The sequence below is a fragment of the Mytilus californianus genome, unplaced genomic scaffold (assembly GCF_021869535.1).
Source record: "Mytilus californianus isolate M0D057914Y unplaced genomic scaffold, xbMytCali1.0.p SCAF_1, whole genome shotgun sequence".
NCBI classification, from domain to species: Eukaryota; Metazoa; Mollusca; class Bivalvia; order Mytilida; family Mytilidae; genus Mytilus; species Mytilus californianus.
The window spans coordinates 17695005-17716994 of NW_026262581.1; the positions used below are offsets into that span (position 1 = coordinate 17695005).

General features: G+C 31.2%; 1 protein-coding gene and 1 long non-coding RNA gene across 2 annotated transcripts; both read right to left on the minus strand.

The window, feature by feature from the left end:
• Window positions 1-499: 499 nt before the first annotated feature.
• LOC127706700 (uncharacterized) lies at window positions 500-8192 on the minus strand. The gene is made up of 10 exons (XM_052211705.1): window positions 8000-8192; window positions 6545-6605; window positions 6058-6299; window positions 4589-4900; window positions 4152-4218; window positions 3374-3612; window positions 2852-2906; window positions 2072-2289; window positions 1448-1544; window positions 500-554 (listed from the first exon to the last, which is right to left on the minus strand). Exons 1-10 carry the CDS (start codon window positions 8190-8192, stop codon window positions 500-502), a joined length of 1539 nt encoding a protein of 512 aa, XP_052067665.1.
• A 7825-nt stretch (window positions 8193-16017) lies between these two features.
• Window positions 16018-17578, minus strand: LOC127700633 (uncharacterized). The gene is made up of 3 exons (XR_007981673.1): window positions 17517-17578; window positions 16560-16834; window positions 16018-16069 (listed from the first exon to the last, which is right to left on the minus strand). It is a non-coding gene; the product is annotated as an uncharacterized LOC127700633 (long non-coding RNA).
• Between the last annotated feature and the right edge of the window lie 4412 nt (window positions 17579-21990).

Genomic DNA, 21990 nt, shown 5'->3' on the forward strand with positions numbered 1-21990 from the left:
GTATGCCCATGTTCAAGAGTATAAGGTTTATGTCACTTAAATGGAAATCGTTCAGATTTATATAACTAGTGGCTCTAAAGAGTCTGTGTCGCTCACCTTGGTCTATGTGCATAATCAACAAAGGACACTCTCCAACATTGTAAACGAGAATAGACTTCATAACAAAAATCTCTGTTTTGTTGATCTTGTATTGCTGATCTTTTAGTCTGTTTAGTTTCTCTCTATCTTCTTTAGTTTTTGCACAAAACACAAAAGAGGGTAAAAAAAATCCTAATTTAAGGGCAATCACTCCTAAAAAGAGTGACAGTCTACTAACTATATCTGCAAAATTTGACTTGTTAGTAGATCTTGCCTTGCTGATCATTTTTGTGATTTAAAGTGTCTACTTATCTATTATAATTTTTATCATATAAGGCAAAACACAAAAAAAATGGTGAAAATCGTCATTAAAGGGCAACAACTCCAATAAAGAGTCATCAGACAATTTCCTCCCTATGTCTTATTTGTAGATCTTGTCTTGCTGATCCTTTTTGCTTATTTCAGTTTCTATATATCTATTATAATTTTCAAGATACATGTATAAGGCAAAAAACACAAAAAATTGGTAAAAATTGTCATCAAAGGGCAATAACTCTACTAAGGAGACAACTGATGATTTCGACCATGTTAGACTTATTTGTAGAAATTGTCTTGCTGATCATTTTTGCATTTTAAAGTTTCTCCCTATCCATTACAGTTTTCAAGATAATAGGCAAAAATGAAAAAAAAATGGTTTTGTCATTTACGGGCAATAACTCCTATAAGAAATCGTCTGACAGTTTTGGCGTATATGGACAATATTGGTAGAGCTCAACATTCTCAACGTTTTTGTTTCTGTCAGATTTTCTCTCTATTTATAACGGTTTTCAAAATAATAGACAAAATTTGCATTTTACTCCTATGTTCTATTTTTAGCCATGTCAGCTATCTTGGTTGGCAGGCGGGAGCAACAGACACATTTTTAAAACTAGATACCCCAATGATGATTGTGGCCAAGTAGTTTCAGAGGAGAAGATTTTTGTAAAAGTTAACAGACGACGACGATGGACGACAAACGCCAAGTGATGAGAAAAGTGGTCATAAATTATGTTTTAGTTAGAAGTGAATAAATAAAGTGCCATTATTTTTTTTTTTGTCTATCAGACTTACAAAATATTTTTTGTGAAAAAAAAGATTCTTTAAATCACTATGTTGAAAATTCGTAATATCAATATTGACCTTTTGTGTTCTCAACATGTACATTCACAAGTTCTTGAACTTAACACAGGAATGATAGCAGACATTACAGTGAAAATCAAAGGTCTATAATACTTTAGCATTCAGAAAACACTAGTTTCTAGGCTAATAATAGACAGATAAAAATTATTCAAGACAAAGCATAGCATTAAATAAATAAGAAAGTAAATACCCATTTCCATCAACCAGTTTATGAGATGGCTGAGTAGCTCTCTTTTGTCTCCTGGACTGTTGTTTTACTCTAACCAATAATGATGTACTGGACAGTCCTGAAATAAACAAATTTTGCATTTGAAGTGCTGCCTTTCAAAATAATTGACTTCTTTTGCATGATAACTTTATGTTTCTGGACATAAATATTTGAAATGCAAAAGTTTAAAAAAAAAAATGTTCAAATGCTGCTTAATAATGAAAATAATACAATAAATATTTAAATTTTGTAAACAAGTAAATCTTGAATATAGTTACAATATAAATAAGAAGATGTGGTATGAGTGCCAATGAGACAACTCTCCATCCAAGTCAAAATGTATAAAAAATACACTAGTAATATATGCTCATCTCTAGATGTGTTTTAGTATTTAGTGTTCTTAGGTTGCTGTATCACTGACATTTTACCCAACACCTTATTTTTATTCATACTTTTATATGTTTTTACAGCAGTTGTTTTAACATCAATTTATATTTTTAGTTACTATCAACAAAGAGCTCCAGCACAAACAGAAACCCAAATTTATAACACCTTCTATCATTCACATAATTCTAATTATCTTTATGACCCTAAACATTTGCTTACCTTTGTTGGCATCTTTCCACACTGTACTAATAGCAGTTCTAACTCGAGTTGAGTTGATAGTTTTAGAGTATACATAATGTTTCTTCAGACTAGTAGCACTACAGCCACACTGTGTCAGGTTAACATTTAGAGCACTGTATTTTGGAGGGTCAATGCCCTTTGATTCTGGGTCTGTATCATTGATACTAACAATGTATCTCACTTTTGTCACTATATTCCTATAAAACAATACAAACAGTTTTCAAAATTAAACACCATTTACATGTTTTCTAATTATTTTTCTTCAAATTTGAAATGAAATAAGTACTTTTAGATAAATACATAATTTTTATACTATATGTTTATTATAAATAGAAATATTTTTTTCTTGAAAAGATCTGTTAAAATTATTTCACATCTGAACAATATTCATGCCATAAGAATTTGACATGCTTGAATAGATGTTTTGCTATAAAAATTCATATCTCTTATTCAATAAAAGAATTTGAACTTGCAACTCCCTCCCTCCAAAAAAAAACTTTCTCTTAGATGGTATTGGCTATTCTGTTCAGGTCTTTGATTTTGATTCTCTCAACTGTTTCATTCAAATTAGTATCATACATTTGTATTACAACAAATTAAGAAAAAAGTCATCTTTCTGCACCAGTAATAAGTGCATTGGATAATTGTATTATGCACATGAGTGGAGTGGCCCTAAAATCAAAAATGTAGTGGCACCTAGTAAGAGATGAAGAACGACTGATATTAGATTTAATGAATGACAGGATTTAAATAACTTACCAACTGACATCTACATATATGCTGGTATCAATCATTTTAACTACAACTGGTTTATCTGAAGAAAAAAAACAAGTAAATTAAAAACAGTAAAAAAAACCCACTTCTTCCAGTAATTCCAGATATTCATAGATTAAAACGTGATTGTTTACAAGTGAAATATGTGTAGGTGAAGAAATGTTTTTCTCTGTTGCATTGTTTTGTCTGCTATCCTTTAAAAGATTTTTGAATGGAATTAGTCCATTTTGTTAGTTTAATTTAAAATTTATTTCAACAGAAAATTAAATTAAGTTCTGTTGCTAATAAGTGCTTCCCTTGAGTAGGGTTATCTTGAATGGAAAAAACCTCTGAGTTTTAACATATTGGGATATTAACTGTTCTGTTTGTGCCATTTGCAGTATTTTCTGTTGGCCTCATACCTGTCATTTTCAGATAATCCAATAAGTGATTGATAGCTTATTCAATTTAAACCTTGATAATAACAAAACATAAAATTTCATTTATATAAATAATATCATAACATACCTGGTGCAACAGACATCCAATTAAGTTTCAAAACAGAAAGAAGTCTGTCAGAGTTCTGGACCTTTCCCTTGAGGTATAAAACATAAACCTTCCTGTGAGGAATACTTGTGGTATCTGTCTGTACCTTAGGGTCTAGCTGATTGTCCAGCTTATATTTCAGTGTGGCTAATGATGTCTCCCATAGTTTTCTAGTGGTGTTATTTATTTCTAGCTTAAAGTACAGCTTTGCAATCTTAACACTGAAATTAGACATACATAACAAAAATTGTTAGTTCAGAAATCAATGCAATATTTTATCAATGCAAGATGACTATTGCCATAAATAAATCTCACAATTTAATTGATGTTAGTAAATTTCTACTGCAATTTGTAAAGAAATCACATTAATCAGTTTGGTATTTCTGTTAGTTGTTCACTAGTCACAATCAAAATGCCCACAGTAAATCAAGTTTTAATGATGGAAATTTGTTTTATATGTCAAATACTAATGTAAGAAAGTATTACATTTAGTTCTATGTAATCAACTGTATAGTGTTAGCTTCAATAAGATGACATTATTTGTAAAATGTAGGACATTAAATCTTGTATGGACACAGTCCTGTACAGTTGTTTGAACTTCAAGGAAAAAACAAAGTTCAAAAAATTTGATAAGTGATTAAAGCCAGGTTTTTCCTAGTCCAGACTTATATGACAGTAATATGATATCAAAGAAAGCTATCAAACATGGAGAGAAGAAGGAAATTCCTTATTTTTGTCAATTATTAAATACATATCTCACCTGGTGTTAGAAGAGGACACATAGTCCTTTTTCAGTAATATATGTGTTTTAATACTCTTTAATTGATCTGAAAAATAAAAAAAATATCATTTTTTTATCATTTTTTGTGAAAACTAACTTTTATTTGACAGCTACATAGAAAGATTGTACAAGAAAATGTTTTAAAAAACTGAACTTCTATTAACAGATAAATACTTAAGTTTTATGGATATAATCTTCTGTGGCTAAATTGATTTTCCACTGTCTAAGGATTTTGAAAAGTCTATTAGATACACTACTCTTTGCTGCACAAGTTTTGCCTCAAGATCTTAAGCTATGTGTGAGTAACTTATTTGAATCTAGCTATAGACCAATAATATCAAGAAATTTCTTTGTGCATTGACTCACATTTTGTCATTGCAAAGCAATATACCTGTACTTAAATTCAAACAGCTTACCTTTTGTTGTATTTGCTATAGCATGATTCAGCATATTCGCAACATTGTGACTATCAGTAACTGTCATTGTATTCTCATATCTGACGCTAGCAGTAAACAATGTATTAATTCTATATTCTGCTGCAGAATATAATTTCCCCTGAATTTTCTGCTTTTCTGCCTCTTTCCTCATTACTATGGTATCTGGTTCCATCTCCATGTCAGGGGTTACTGCCTCTCCTTCTTTATTCTCAGCATCATACAGGACAGAAGTCAAATGAGTACCAAGGTCACCTACAGATGGTTCTGTTGATATTACACGTACCAAGTATCCTGAAAGAAAAACGGTTTTTGTTATCAAATGTATGGTTGTGTTTGTATTCTAATTTTGTATTGTGTCAAATCAAATTTTTAAGACTTACCAGCTAGGTATGAAGAAAAACACACAAAAAATAATAGAATCCATACCTTATCATGCATACTGGTTGAGAACAGTTATCGTCAGTTACAAGTTACTGTCCTTATGTGTAAATACCAGTACTGCTTTTATTTTCATACAAATATTTTTAAAACTAATTTTGTTTGATCCAATTAAGACAATTAAATCCTGATTCCACTGTTCTTTCAACACATCTTGGGAAGATACATGTGTGGGGACATTGATGTCATCAATTTATAAAGTCTTGATTTTGATAAAACTGACTGATAAATTAATAGCAAAGGTAACTAACTACCTTAACTAACTTTGAATAAAAAGTTTCTTTCCAAAGAATAAAAAAGATTTACTAATTTCAAAATCAATTTCTATAGTCCTCTTCAATGCAGTGTAACTTGTCAGTGGCAGATCCAGAGGGGGGCACTGACTGCCACAAAAGAGGGGTTCCCCCCCTGGATCTGCCTATGTTTGTTGATTTTAGATGACATAAATTCAAGATTAGTTCGGATTCAGTGTATTAGTAGTTTATCGAAGAAATTAAAGTCACTCTGAAAATGGTCATAAAGTTACCTTTTGGTAACACTTAATTTTCATTATTAGAAAAAATATTTCAAAAAGCAGTTCCTGTTAAAAGTTGTTTTCTAAAAACCTTAACTTTGTAAGGGTAACTGGTACTGGATCAGTACAGTTTGATGCAATTTTTGTTATAAATAAAAAATATATTCTTGTCAAAAAAAAAATATTTTGCAAACTACCTATCAGTAAATATTCATTTTTTAATTCTTTTAAGATTTAGGACACATGCAATTAACACAGGAGTTTAAATATCCCCTTAATATTTTTTTTTTGTTGATGAAATTCAAAAGAGAATCTGAAATATTTCTTGATTGTTTTATTTACCTTAAATCATTATGAATTTCCAGCAAGCTGATGAATAAGAAAGAAGATCTCAACTTTGGCCTTTTTCACAAGGTTTTCATACAGACAGAGATTATCTACTTCCATAATTTTCAAATTTAAATATGATTTTTTTGGCAAAAGAAAAGAAGATTACCCAAGTTTGAAGCATTCCAAGCATTCTCCAGTAGTGTCTTTATAATTGTCTTGTTGATTGGAATATGTTGAGACTGCAGTACCAACTTGAAACACAAACTGTACCTGGTCACATGTTTCTTCCCTGGAAACACCTGTACCTCAGGTATGACCATCTTGGTGTAATTGACAGGTTCAGTCAGAGTTGGGTATAGCATATTTCCATCAGCAGTAACGATAAACGTGAATGTTGTCAATGATTTTCTAAAAACATAAAATTAAATTTCTAAAGGAGATCTACATTCTTATGGTTTGCTATCAAAATAAAGCAAGATAAGACAATTTTAAAACCAATGCAAATTCATATTTATAGACAACATTTTTCTTTTCTTCAGAAATTAATTTTTCTAAATCATAATTATTCAATACTGAATTCTTTAAAAGTAATTTGACCTGAGGTCGAAGTTTCGGCAAGAAGCTTATTTGCCAAGGATAGGAAATATACTTACCCAGTCAAATCCTCAAACGTATTTTCTCTTGATACTGAAGACAACTCTACATTGCTATAAGCTGCAAAATAAAACAATAATATCTCCTATCTTAAGACAACTAGAACATAACATAATCAGGATAAAATTCCTGCCACACATTTAAAAATTATACCTTCAGGCTTACTATTTTCCTCTTTACACGTTAATGTTTGTAGTGTGAAGTCACTTCGCTCACTGTCTATCCCCTCAGGTTTAAATATTCTATCAGAAGAACCTAAGAAAGCTTCAAATTCACTAGCAAAAGCAATTGCCTGAATAAATGTTTGTGGATAGTGAAATTGAACGTGATTTTTTAACTCGTGATTGTTTAACCCGTGAATGTACTGATCTAATACAGTTGGTTCTATATCAGAACATTTTAAAGTTGGATAGGCTTTCTGTGCTGACCTACGGAGCCTTAATTAACCGTAGTCTGCGACATACTTAAAGGAGTAGGGGTAAGGGCCGATTTTGGCCTCAAACTTCAGGTTCATCTGATGAAAGATTTTGGACACTTTTTAAACACTTAAGTGTCTACTTCAGTCGATTCAATTACTTTATGTGAAAGATTTGAGCTGATTTAGTCATTAAAGACGTTCAAATTCAAGCTTAAATATGAAATATGCCATAATATGTCACTTTTCAGATGGTTTTAGTCAAAACTGAAAGTGGCCGCATCCGTGTTCATTCTCAACCTTTATATATGTTATGTATTATCATCAAATACAACTTACATTTAAATATTAAGAATGAACACATATGCAGCCACTTCCATTTAAGATGGAAACCGTCTAAAAATTACCTCAAATGCTAAAATTGTGAAGATTTCAGTAAATTAGCATGACTTAATGATGCTAGTACCCGAAACATGTGCATTGTATTGTCAAAGACAGCCCATATTTATGTAACAGAAGAATTCTACTTTCCAATAATTAGCTAACAGTTTACATTTTAACAATTTTGTAAAACTGCTATATTTTGAGGCCAAAAAGGGGTCTTACTGGGCCTACTCCTTTATTCTGCTTTATATGAATAGTGTACCTTCAGAATTATATATGCTAAACAACAAATATTTCTACTGTAGATTTTCTGATCACACAGCATTTCAGTGCTTACTGTATAAATTGTTGAATTTATTGATTCGCCTGGATTCGTTGCTGCTCAACTTTATGTGGCAAATATTGGGCCTTGGACATGTATTTTAAATATTTCGCTTGACAAACAAAATAGGTAAAAATGTAAGACCAGACTTGTTTCTTCCAATTAAATTTACATTCTGCATGCAAGATAGTATAACCAACTGCATGGTAACATATGAATGAATAAAGGAGATGGAACATAAATGAGACAATGACACAACAAAATAAATTAACCCAATAGATTTCTATAAATATATAAGGATCTCATATATATATGACAAATATCAGTACATACCTGTTACATTTTCCCAGTATAGCTTAACATGGTTCATCAATGATAACTTTTTATCGTTTGGAACAATTCCAAAGAAATGAACTTGGAACAAATCTGAGTATGACACAGCACTGATGTCAGATTCCATAACAGTGTACTCTTGTTGCCGTGGTGAAGTAAAGTTGATTTCCTGCTGTAGATCTTGCTTACTCATGCTCCCTTCCTCAGCAGCATTCAATATATTTCCACTGACATTTACAATGTAATTATATCTCCATACTGTTTTGCTTAAAAAATACAGTAAAATTTCATAGTTTGAAATTACTACTAGTAATACTAATTAGAAGACATGATGATAATTTTTCTAATAATTTTCATTTTTTAAATACAAAAGGCTGTCAGATTGACAGCAAACTGGATTTTCCTGCATGAAATGATATTTGCTAATCCTGTCCCCAAACAGGATCAATTAAAAAAAAAATAAATGAATTTTTGTAGGGTTTAGAAATGGAAAGTCCAAAATCACTCTGAGTATCACTTTTTGCTACTAAAAGGTCTAAAACTCAACAACGAAAAAAGCATATATATCATGAAAACTGAAACCTGACCTTTATTTAGTCACAGGAAACAGCACATCTAAATTTGAAAAGATTTCGTTGAAGTGTTTTCAGGTTATTGCATGGACAACGCTCTAAGTATCACTTTTCGCTACTTAAAGGTCTACAACTCAAAAACAATAACAGCTAAAATCGTGAAAATCGAACTTGACCTTCATTTAGTCACAGGAAACAACATATCTAAATTTGAAAAGATTTCGTCCAAGAGTTTTCAGGTTATCACATGAACAATGCTCTAAGTATCACTTTTCGCTACTTTTAGGGTCTACAACTCAACAATGATAAAAGCTAAAATCATGAAAATCATACTTGACCTTCATTTAGTCACAAAAAAACAACGTATCTAAATTTGAAAAAATTTCATCAAAGCATTTTCAAGTTATTGCACAGCCACTGTTTGGTAACCGCCCACAGTACATCACCGAACAAATAACCAATAATCCGTTTAAAAATGGAAAACTGATTCATCTGAAATATTCCCAATTCTTTAAATACAATGAATAAATCATTCAAAATCTGTCTATGATTTAAGATTTAAAATCTTATCTTGTTAGAATATAAATAATTGTTTAATATTCTGTTGTAGTAAAGCGATTTATTGAGTCTTATTTAATATCAACATTTTAGTACTTATTTTAAATGTAATCATGCTTATCTACCTTGAATTTGACACTGTTGCAACAACTTTCTGTTCGTTGAACACTACTAGTTTAACATCGTCAACATTGGCAGCTGTAAATAAATCATTTTAAACATGTTATAATCATTTTTGTATTGGCATCGGTCAGTAGTACATGTACTGGAAGGATGGAAACACAAATCTGGACCCAAATTTAAAATATTTTTCAATACTGTAAATTCAGAAATTATTGCGAGGTTTTTATTATTGCGACAAATGTGACAGAGTTGTAAACGCAATAATTTAAACTCGCATTTTGAAATATTTTATATGAACTAAACAGGATTTTTCTCAAAATCGTAAAAATTAAAATTGCATTTAAGTCTAAAATGACAAAATCGCAATAATAAATGCACGCAATAATTTCTGAATTTACAGTAGCAACAGCCTCATAATAATTTTTTTCTGAATTTACACTTTAGTATCATTGAAAATGTCTAGTAACAGCAAAGATTGATTTCTCTAAATTTTTTTATATAAAATCATTTCCATCTATTTTCTCAAAAAATATTTACAAAAAGTTTGACATTTAAGGGAAAAATTTCACAGTTTCTGCATCTTTTTCATTCATCTCAATTACATTTATCAACACCTTTCGGGCTATGATGTACATGTACTTTCTAAAATCTTGGCATCTAAATTCCCCAACTGCATTCCATTCTTTCTATTACATAGACCTTCATTAAACAAATATCAATAGACAAAATATTGTCCACTTGATTGGAGAAATAAGAAGCTTTTATAAATGTAAATCAAAGTCACATGTCAAATACTGTTTCTGCTAATAAATACCTTTAACTCTCTTTGCTAAAGTCTGTTTAACAACACTATGAAATTTCTCTTTATCCACATTATAAATTCTCCTGTTGATCATCACTTTAAAAGCCTGGGTTATTCTGTAAGTTTGATGAGCATCCACATCCTTAGGAAAATATGGCTCTGATAGTGGATTAGTTACAACCACATCGGTGGTTTCCTTATACGATGGAGTAGCATCATACTGACTGTTTACTATTGTACCATCTGTTGTTGTTATATGGTATGAAAGCTCCCAAAGTGTGTTACTGCAATAGTTTATATGATACATTAAAATAAACAAGAGGCTCTCAAGAGCCTGAATCGCTCACCTGTATTTCAGAGGAGAAGATTTTTAAATGTAAGCAAACTTGATGAACAAATTGTGTAAAATTGTCTTTAAAGGGCAATAACTCCTTAAGGGGTCAATTGACAATTATGGTCATATTAACTTTTTTGTAGATCTTACTTTGCCATACATTATTGCTGCTTACAGTTTATATATATCTATAATAATATTCAAAATAATAACAAAAAACTGCAAAATTTTGTTAAAACTACCAATTCGGTGGCAGCAACCCAACAATGGGTTGTTCGATTTGTCTGAAAATTTCAGGGCAGATAGATCTTGACCAATTAAACAACTTTACCCCTGTAACATTTGCTCTAAAAGATTTAGTTTTTGAGATATAAGCCAAAAACTGCATTTGACCCTTTTGTTCTATTTTTAGCCATGGCGGCCATGTTTGTCGATGGATACAAACTTCGGATACAATTTATAAACAAGATACCCTAAGGAACATTTAGTTAAAGTTTGAAGGTAATTGGCCCAGTAGTTTGAGAGGAGAAGATTTTTAAATGTAAGCAAACTTGATTAACAAATTGTGTAAAATTGTCTTTAAAGGGCAATAACTCCTTAAGGGGTCAATTGACAATTATGGTCATATCAACTTTTTTGTAGATCTTACTTTGCCGAACATTATTGCTGCTTACAGTTTATATATATCTATAATAATATTCAAAATAACAACAAAAAACTGCAAAATTTTGTTAAAACTACCAATTCGGTGGCAGCAACCCAACAATGGGTTGTTCGATTCGTCTGAAGATTTCAGAGCTGATAGATCTTGACCAATTGAACAATTTTACCCCTTCGTCAGATTTGCTCTTAAAGCTTTAGTTTTTGAGATATAAGCCAAAAACTGCATTTGACCCCTATGTTCTATTTTTAGCCATGGCGGCCATGTTTGTCGATGGATCAAAACTTTGGATACACTTTATAAACTAGATACCCTAAGGTACATTTAGTTAAAGTTTGAAGGTATTTGGCCCAGTAGTTACAGAGGGGAAGATTTTTGAAATAGTTTAGGACGACGACAGACGCCAAGTGATGGCATAAGCTCACATGGGGCCCTTCGGGCCCCGGTGAGCTAAAAAATAAGGAGATATGGAATGATTGCCAATGAGACATTATCCACCAGAACTCAAATGACATAGTAGTAAAAGATCTTTATCAAAGATTTGTCATAAAACTAGGGCTCAAGGGAGACTACTGTACTTCCAGAAATCTTTGCGATGTTTATTTAAGAAATGAATGCTTCTTTTTGTAATTTTATTGGATAGTAAAAGTGTTGACCGAAGCACATTTTGTGTGCACAATCAACACTTTTACAACCCTATTAAATTACTAAAAGAAGCATTCATCTCTTATAATTACATTTTTAAGACCATGAAAAAAAGTTTAATCAAGTTTTTCATTTATTTACCTGTGCATTTTTTTTGTGGAAGCACGTGTCATCACGTCATCACGAATGTAACATTTCATTTTCGATATGAAGGTTAATTTTTGAATGACCCGCGATTGTTGTTAGTCAATCAAACCAAAGGATTCTACGGAAACATACATGTAATGTAATTATCTAATTGTGAATCTTGACAGGATAGGCTTGGTAAAAAAAAAATGTTATTTACATGTATGAAGCATGTCCAAAAATCTGTATTTTTTATCTTTCATTTTAGTCTATTGTGCAACAATTGCAATAAGTGCACTAAAAAATATCTGAATTTACAGTATACTGATCATCTGGCAGCATTGTGATATACAAATTAAATTTTGAGTCATTTATGTTTTTTGGATCCTTAACAGGTTGCAACAAAATATTTATTTCCCACAATAGTACACTATTATTGACTATTTTTATTAAATCAAGAAAATCACAGCTTCTGTTAATAATGTATTTTTGGCAGCAATATACTTATATAATTTGTTTAAAGGGTCGTATAACAAACAACATTCAAATTAACATCAAAATAGTAAAATTTAAATCACGGATGGATACCCATATCCTTTCTTTTCTATTATACATGTACATGTATAAAACAATAGATCCTACCAATTAATTGAACTTGATTTCACATATATAGACAGGTTTTTCCAATTATCTGCCTTTAGTTTGTGACGTGACTCAAAGGCGTCCTTGTAGTAGTAATCGCCATTACAACCGTGAAAAAAATGTAAACAAGATATACATCTATTTCCCAGACCGCATATAATTACCGTAAACACAAGAAAGTGAAGCGTACTTGACCTCGGCAAAATTAGAGAATAAATAATAAAGTAATTAGATAAGGAATGGACATTAAAATTATAAGTGTATTGCAGCCCTGGAGTAGTGTCATTAAAATATATAACTCACGGTATTTGATACGTTACACCCGGGACATAATATATACGAATACTAATTCCAGGTTAAATATCGATTATAATCATTTGGTAATCATAATATTGATTATTATAACACATACATAAATACATTAAATTGTCTTGCCGGGTCGAATGTGATATATCAGAAAAACCAGCTGCAATTTTATCAAACTCATAGAAATTTCTGTGGTCAGACCTATAATGAGGCAGTCCTAAACTTCAACAATCCTCTAATCAGACGGTCCTATAATTCGACAGCCCGTTTTCTCCAGTGTGCGGTTACTTACATCTTATGAAAAAAATATATACCTATAGACATGTACCGTTTGATGATAAACTTTTTCACAGAAAAGATTTTTTTGCTTGTGGTTCGACTCATGTATACTGCTCAAAATTGAGTGACACTTTCGTATCACTTTTGTCTCCGCATGAATTTAGTTATAAGGTGTTCGATTCCAATTTCTTTTGCAGAAAAATTACTTGACATAAAACAACTAGTATGCATAGTATAAAATCATGCGTCGGCCCGTGCTAAAAATAAATGCATGTCATTAAACCACAAGACGCAAACGTGTAAATTAAAAGCAATGATTAGTTATATGTTTTAAAAACGTCCTTTAGTGTTTTGCCAACTCCCCCTCCCCACCAACCCAAAACAGAGGTCTCGTATATTGTCATCCTGAATCAGTCCCAGGTGTATAAAATACAGTGAAATACAGTATTACAGTATTACATTAGGGATGTATATTGGACCATCAGACTACTGAACTGTCGGAATTTCAGATCATCGGATTATGGCTAGGCTTCCAAAGGTTCTGGTAAACTATTTGATTACCAAGACCTTTGAAAAATCCTTTCTAATGTGTAAAATTTTATAATTCATGCACAGAATAATCGACTGAGGAAAGTTCAAATCAAGTATCAACAGAAAAAACTATATACGTTGTATAAAGACAGCAAAGTGAATATATACTTTAAGCACACATGCCTTCATACAGTTGAACCTCGTTGTGTCGAAATTGAAGGGACCGCACCAAAGTATTCGACACATCCTAGGTTCGACTCATCCGAGGTCGAGTGTGTCGTCATAAATTTGGAAAGCATGAAATACGGTATGATTTGTGTAAACTATATATATATAGCTAGATACAATGAACAGTGTGCCTTTTTTTCGATATGACACTTTATGATTGTGTATTCATTCTCCATTTTTGGTCCTTCATAATTACTAAACACACAAGTACAGATACAAATCATGCACAAATAAAATCAATAGTCTACACAAATATTTACAAAGGTCAGTCACTATAAATTATGAAATCACTCGCGGAACGAATTAAGTTATGAACGGTCTCTGATGAGCCAGAGGTCGTCTGCTTTACATTAAATTATCATGAATTTATCATAATTGTCCTAATCCTTTTATTTATTTAATCAATGAGTTTTAAATCTAACGATTCATTTAATCTCGGCTTGGGTCATTTAAATTCTTTTTGTTTTTATCTGATGTGAAAAATGTTCAACACACTAACATTCCACTTGAACAATCAACCAAAGGTGTTAATTACCGGTCACCATAAAGCCTTTTAACTGTTATACAAACAAGTATGTTTACTCAGTTTAATCTCTTGGAAAATGATTAGGTTACATAAGAAATACATCCGATTTGAATTTTTATCATTAGGTTTGCATCTTGTGGAAATTCTTACTTTCCAACTTCGAGTCATCGGGGTCAATTTACATGAATTTTACATCGACGGGACTATAAAATTTACTCGACTTAACCGAGTATTCGAATCAACCGAGTTCGACTCATCAGAGGTAATTATACATTGATCTAACGGGAATTTTACCGGGACTGAGAAATTACTTCGACTCATCCGAGTTTTCGACACAACCGAGTTCGACACAACGAGGTTCGACTGTATATGGACCAATAGGACGAGGTTTATAGAGAAGTGCCCTTAATAGAAAGTTTTGCTGGGATTTGTCTATGGATGCAGCTGTTTGTAAAACCTTTATGTTTTTCAGCAAGAATTGGCACCCAGGAATAAAAAAGTTTACAAGCCTTACTTTTTGAAATATGAAAGCGCCATCCCAAATAACCAAATATCGAACTAAGTGTTAACCTCATCAGTACGATCGAGCAACAGCTGATCTGCAATATTGCAGTTAAAAATTAATTATGTTGTTATTCCACTAAATAATAGAAAACTTAGTTACATAAGTATACAATAAGGCGTAACTGTCATTCATAATATGTCTATACGCTGACGAGGTTTCCCACTTTTATTCAATTTTGAACTCCTTACTTCTCTGTTAACAATATGTTTGTCTGAGTTAATGTTGTTGGAACGTCTGTTCATTTTGCAGCATAAAGATAGTCGTCATGTATAAAAAAAAGTTCGTCTCTTCATACTTGGTTGATTTGCATCCAATTCTAACTTCATGCATGTATATAGCCTCGAGGTAGGTTTCATTGTTATTATCTAAAGAAATGTACAGGAACGGATTTAGGGGGGTACCTGGGCCCCCTTATGCAGTTTCATTCATGGTTAATCCAGACTTTTTTCCGCTTCCACTATAAATTGTGTCTTGTTTGGGGACCCCCCCCCCCTTTTTTTCAAAACCCTGGATCCGCATCTGATGTGTAGATATTCTATACAAACAGAGGCAGATGAACTGTAATCATCGGATTAATTTTCATAGATAATTTAAGTTTTTTACAGTCGTTTGACGGCGTGTCAACATTCGTCTGCCAGAGTAATTTTACTTATCAAAAAAAATGGATTGTGTGCAGTCGGAACAACTTGTATAATTCACATAATTTATTTATTGATTTTTTCAACATCTGAGATTTTCTACGATTATTTGTACAATTATTAACTGCACAAGAAATGTCTCTACCTTTTTTTTTATAACTTTCGGCAGTATCCATAGTGAAATAAATAAGAAAATGAAGGAAATACAAATGTAAACAGAAAATCGATAATGTTTTGATCAATACACGTGCGTTATTTTTCACGGTTGTAATGGCAGATCGGTCATGTGAGACGTTAATGGACGCGCCCTTGTTTTCTAGGTCAATTATAGATGAACCCGTCTATATATATCATAACTGCTGGAAGTAAATTACAGCCAACAATTAATTTAATAAATTCAATGAGTTGTCCTTTATTGTTAAAACATTTTAAAAATGTTTATAAAAATGCTTATAATTCTGTTAAAATGTCATTACCTGGTACTATAAAATGTTTCTTCTTGCTTCAAAACTTGAACACTCTTTACCTTTGTACCTGAAATGTAAAAGAATGTTCATTCACCTCCTTATTGATAAGAATTATACTCTTTTCAAGCTTTACATTAATATACAAGTTACATCTTATTGTTAAACATGTCTTCTTATTTTTCTTACAGTTGAGGAACTGGATTCAAATGCTAATGTGCTTGGTTTCGCACTAAAAGTGTGCATAGTGTCGGGCAACACAGAAAGTTCCATCTTTGCTATTTACATTTAAATTTTTTTTTTTAAAACATGTACTTCTTTTGGTTTATGCTAAATCAGGCTCCTTAATCTTCAGTTGTGACATTACAAAACTTATATAATCTAATTCCAAACATATATATTGGCTTGTTCTTTTTTTGTTGTTGCCATTACACATTTTAATTAACCAGAAAAGACATTTCAGTCATATGCCAATAGAATGCTGTTTCTTGAGATTTCTGTTTTGTATCATTATACAGACAAAGAAATTTCTACATGTTAAAACAATCAATTACCGGTACCTATTTTTTTCTTCCATAACACAGTAAGCTTATCTCCCACTTTATTAAGGTCTGAATCTGCAATTCTCTGAGCAAAATGTATGCTAAACAAATTACTGTATTCAAATACAGTCTCTGTTGTGTTGCTGACTAATTTCCCGTAAAGCATACTACTTCCTGTTCTGGTTACATTTAAGTCTGTTTGTAAAGTGCTATTTGTAACACTATCTACTTGAACTGGACTCACTGTTACATTGTTGGAAGTAATTTTATACCATAATCTCCACAATGATAATCTAAAAATAAGTAACATGTATAAATTCATGGTTAAGCAACATTTAACGTCAGAATTAGTTTTTGCACTGAAAAAAAAGGCTGATAGAAACTTATGAATTATTTATATGACAAGAAATGGTAACCTTTATATTGAAGATTTGTAAATTTTTATCTGAGATTTGAACTTCTGAGCTTGAAGTTTCAAATTTCATACTTTTTCAATGAAAATACATTCTATCCCAAAACTATAGTTAGAGAATGACAATCTTCAGATGCTGAACATAAACATATGCATAGTCAACTAGATCAAGTTTCCAAGTACTGACAGCTTACTACAGGTTTTGTTTTCATATTGTTTTTCCATTTGCCAAGACCCCTGTCTGTCCTTTAAAAAAGGTTTGCATAGTGTTTCCCATAGTGGGAAATATCTGTTAAGATGTTGATCAAGATTTTTAGACAATAGTAACATTGTGAAAGAGTATTTTTTAGGCATCAACAAGATTGGATTGTGAAAAACAAAATCAGTTCCATATCAGAAAACCATTAAAAATATCAGTATTTAAACAATCTTAATAGTTAATCACAAACTTGATGTCAACGGGAATTTTGGATCCAATTTAGAGGATTTTATCTATTGGAATGGTGCTGAAAATCTATCTCTATTGTTATCTTCCCATTTCAAACATAATTATAGATACATACCTAGTACTTGAAACCATTTCTTCTTGGTGAACTATTTCTGTTTTGGTTTGTTTCAAATCTGAAATGTATAGAGTATAGATATAATAAGCTACTAGTTTGATATCAGTTGATTTTCGGTTCATAGGTGAATAATGAAGACTTACAAATCAAATTTACTTTCCCTTCTACTTGACTGACTTTTTGTGGAATTCATGTAGATATTTATCATTTATGGTGATCAACAGTTGTCATTCTGGTTAACCATTTCCAATTCAACAAAATAATAAATAAATATATTTATACAATTCGTCATGTTAGCCACAATTTAAACACATAAACACAGTGTTGTCAGTGTTTTTCCTTGATACATCTCACCTTCATTAAATGTCCAAGAAATGTAATACTATAAATTCAGAAATTATTGCGAGGTTTTTATTAACGTGAATAATGCCACTGGGATAGTATCGCAATAATTAGAACTCACATTATGATATCTGATACATACATCTATGTGCAAATTTTCATGAAATCTCGCATTTGTGTCCATTCTTCAAAAATCGCAATAATAAATGCACACATTAATTTCTGAATTTACAGTATTATCAATTAGATTGCATGCAGGGCATTTGTGTAGTGCCACCAAACCTAGCTTTTAATATGAGGTTCTGTTTTGAACATTATAAAGCCTTCTTTGACATATTGCATTCATGCTGAAAAAATCTTCTTCCAGTTCTAATTCTTATATTAGTTAATATAATAAGAAGCAATCCTATCAGCTTTTATAAAATAAATCTAAATTGTTCTGAATGCCAATGTGGTTGTATCATATTTTTGCTGAGTACACCCAAGTGCATGCTGCATAAAAAGACTTCCTCTTAATTACTTATGATTGTTTTGTACAGTACCACTATCTTACCTGATCTAAACACTGCCCATGCTGTCTTAAGTGCTTTCTCCACATTGGCGATATCTGTTCTGAGTACTGGTAATGTAAAATCCACATGGAAAAGACTATTGTAGCTGTATAATCCTGGTCCAGGTGAAATTCTACCTGGTACATTAATGTCTTGTACTGGAACCTGGTCAGGATGAATCGCTTTTCCATCAACAGTCAGGTAATAGCTTAATTTGCTAACTTTCTTCTTAGACCTTAAAATATACAATATATTAAAAATTTAATGGATAAAAAAGAGCTCCTACTTTATTTCATTATACAAACAAAAGTAAAGATTTCATACAAATATTTTTACTGAAATATGTTCCATTTCTATTGCAGGAAATAACATACAAAAATTTCACACTTGATTTCTAAGATTTTTGTCTGAAGTCTTCTGTAAATTAATTTTCCAAGATGAAATTAAATTCATTTAACTATTAAGATGCAAAGGGAATAACATTTCTGAGTACTTAGTAAACGTAATTGTCACAGCAAGAAAAACACAATAAAACAAAAGTAGGTATTTAGAGTTCACTGATACAACTTGACAAGTCACATGTGTAATGTGCATTAACAGTAAAATGAAATGAAATACTTACAATGATTTGTACAAATACCAATCCTGACTTCCAATCATGACACTAACATTCAACTTGGAATCAGTAAATACTGGAAAAAATAGAAAAAAATAAAACAAATTTTAAATAAGAGAACAGAGTTCCAATGTCCCCAGCGTAGCACATATTTTATCTATCCAAGGTACAATGGCAATAACTTAAAAAAAATCACTTTTTTTTTGTTCTTTAAAACTTTTTATAAATATCTTAAGAGAAGTGAAGTCTTCAGAGCAAATTTCTGTTATAATTAATATTTCCAGGAGTAACTGGTTTAAAATATTTGATCAGCACTTGTTTTCGAAAATGTCAAAGACATTGCTGATATAAACCTATGATATAAGTTTTATAAAATTCTGGCAAGATTTTTACACATGAGAGCGCTAACAATGCAATTTCCATATAATCAATATTTCTAAGGGCATAACTCTTTTAAACATAATTGGTCGGCACTGATTTTCAAACTAGTCAAAGACATTGCTAATATATACCTATGATATAAGATATAAGTTTCATAAAATTCTGGCAAGAATTGTACACATGAGAGCGCTAACAATGCAATTTCCATATAATTAAGGTTTCCAAGGGCCATAACTCTTTTAAAAATAATTGATTGGCACTGATTTTCGAGCTCGTCCAAGACATTGCTGATACTTATTTCATAAAAATCTGGCAACAATTGTACACGCGAGAGCTCTAACATGACCGGACGGACGGGATAAGAGACAGTTGGACACTCGGTATTTCTATGTCCCCCACAACGCGTTTTGCAGGGGAAAAAAAATTGATGCCCTAAAGAGATCAAGTTCAGAGTTCAAAAGTGAAAACATATGGATATTTATCTTTAAAGAAGTATCTTTTGTTGGATTTAATACTTATCTTACAGCAGCTAACTTTACATCATTAATCAATTTAATAATCTATTTACACAGTCCCTATTTTTTCAATGCCCATTTAAACCTTTAATACTTTTCTCTGCAAAGTTTTGCTACAAGGATTTGATAATAACTTTTACGGTCAGTTTTATAGTAACAATTTTTTTGTCAAATATTTGTCTGATAGAATTCTATAAAAAAAATACAGAGAATTTTAGATATAAAAGTTTTAATAGCCAAAAAAACAATTTATCAGAACCCAATGTTATCAACTGACCTTTTTCCTTCCAGGTTTTTTTTATATCATTTATGACTGAGGTAACTTCAGTTCTTTTAAGGGCTTTGCTGAGGTACACAGAGAAAGCAGTATCTAATCTCTTGTAATGTGTCACTGTATGTACCACATACTTGGCATTGTTAACACCAGTAAAATTAATCATAGATTGTATCTGTGTTGTATTTACGTCCTTAGTTTCTCGAGAATCAACATAAGTTTTTTCTTTCTTGACGAATATGCTTAACATCATGTATTTCCTGCAAAATACATATTTCCACATAAAAAAGATTAAGATTATATATTGCACCTGGATGATATATATGTAAAGACGATATATTCATTATGATCAGTTCAAATTATAAGAAAAACAAGAATAGTGTTCATAGGATACCATGCGCCAACCACACATCACATTCCCATGTTCAGTGAACCACAATATCTGGGTCAAAACCCTATAATGGGCCTATATTTTAAGAAATTCACATTTGCTGAACATGTGAACTAAGCTTCAAGTTGATGAGACTACAACTTTATGGTTAACTGCCATTAAGTCAAACCTTTAACCTGATATGGGATAAAATACAGGAAAACTTAATGTTCATTACTACCAATGGTTGATAGCTATAATTGTAAAACTTAATGTTCATTACTACCAATGGTTGATAGCTATAATTGTAAAACTTAATGTTCACTACTACCAATGGTTGATAGCTATAATTGTAAAACTTAATGTTCACTACTACCAATGGTTGATAGCTATAATTGTAAAACTTAATGTTCATTACTACCAATGGTTGATAGCTATAATTGTAAAACTTAATGTTCACTACTACCAATGGTTGATAGCTATAATTGTAAAACTTAATGTTCATTACTACCAATGGTTGATATCTATAATTGTAAAACTTAATGTTCACTACTACCAATGGTTGATAGCTATAATTGTAAAACTTAATGTTCATTACTACCAATGGTTGATAGCTATAATTGTAAAACTTAATGTTCATTACTACCAATGGTTGATAGCTATAATTGTAAAACTTAATGTTCACTACTACCAATGGTTGATAGCTATAATTGTAAAACTTAATGTTCATTACTACCAATGGTTGATAGCTATAATTGTAAAACTTAATGTTCACTACTACCAATGGTTGATAGCTATAATTGTAAAACTTAATGTTCACTACTACCAATGGTTGATAGCTATAATTGTAAAACTTAATGTTCACTACTACCAATGGTTGATAGCTATAATTGTAAAACTTAATGCTCACTACTACCAATGGTGACGGCAAAAAAATAAAATAGTTATAATTGTAAAACTTAATGTCATTTAAAAATTTTATATCATTGATCAATTTATAATATTCCATTCTGTGGATCAATATCATTAAATGAGAATTCACTTACTTGTTACCACTTAAAACTTGAGTTTGTTCAGGAATATCTACATGTACAACGATGTTATTACCTGAAATAAAAAGCCATTCACAAATACTCTAGACTGAAAGAGATATGTAGATTCTCACATGGATCAGACTTTCTGTTTGTTAGAAATCAAGGTGCCATCCTGATCTTTACTTGTAATGTTGGGTTTCTGTTTCATTAATGTTCAATATTCAGTAAAAACAAAGATCTTGTAGTAATCATGTGTTTAGCAATGCATTTATATATATCTATAAAACAGCCCTTGAATCAAAAGTATAATTTTATGTATTATTAATCAACAGAGTTAGTTTTGAAGTTACATCTAAACAGCATTTTTTTTCTACTAAGTTCTGTTACCTGT

What these genes read in the sequence shown, in the direction of transcription:
- LOC127706700 (XM_052211705.1), bottom strand. Translation starts at nt 8,192, where the DNA reads ATGAGTAAGCAAGATCTACAGCAGGAAATCAACTTTACTTCACCACGG. An exon ending in ATACTGGGAAAATGTAACAG is followed by an intron (nt 6,606 to 7,999) that starts GTATGTACTGAT and finishes TTTATTTTGCAG; the next exon opens with CTTATAGCAATGTAGAGTTG. An exon ending in TTGGAATGCTTCAAACTTGG is followed by an intron (nt 4,901 to 6,057) that starts GTAATCTTCTTT and finishes TTTTTCTTTCAG; the next exon opens with GATACTTGGTACGTGTAATA.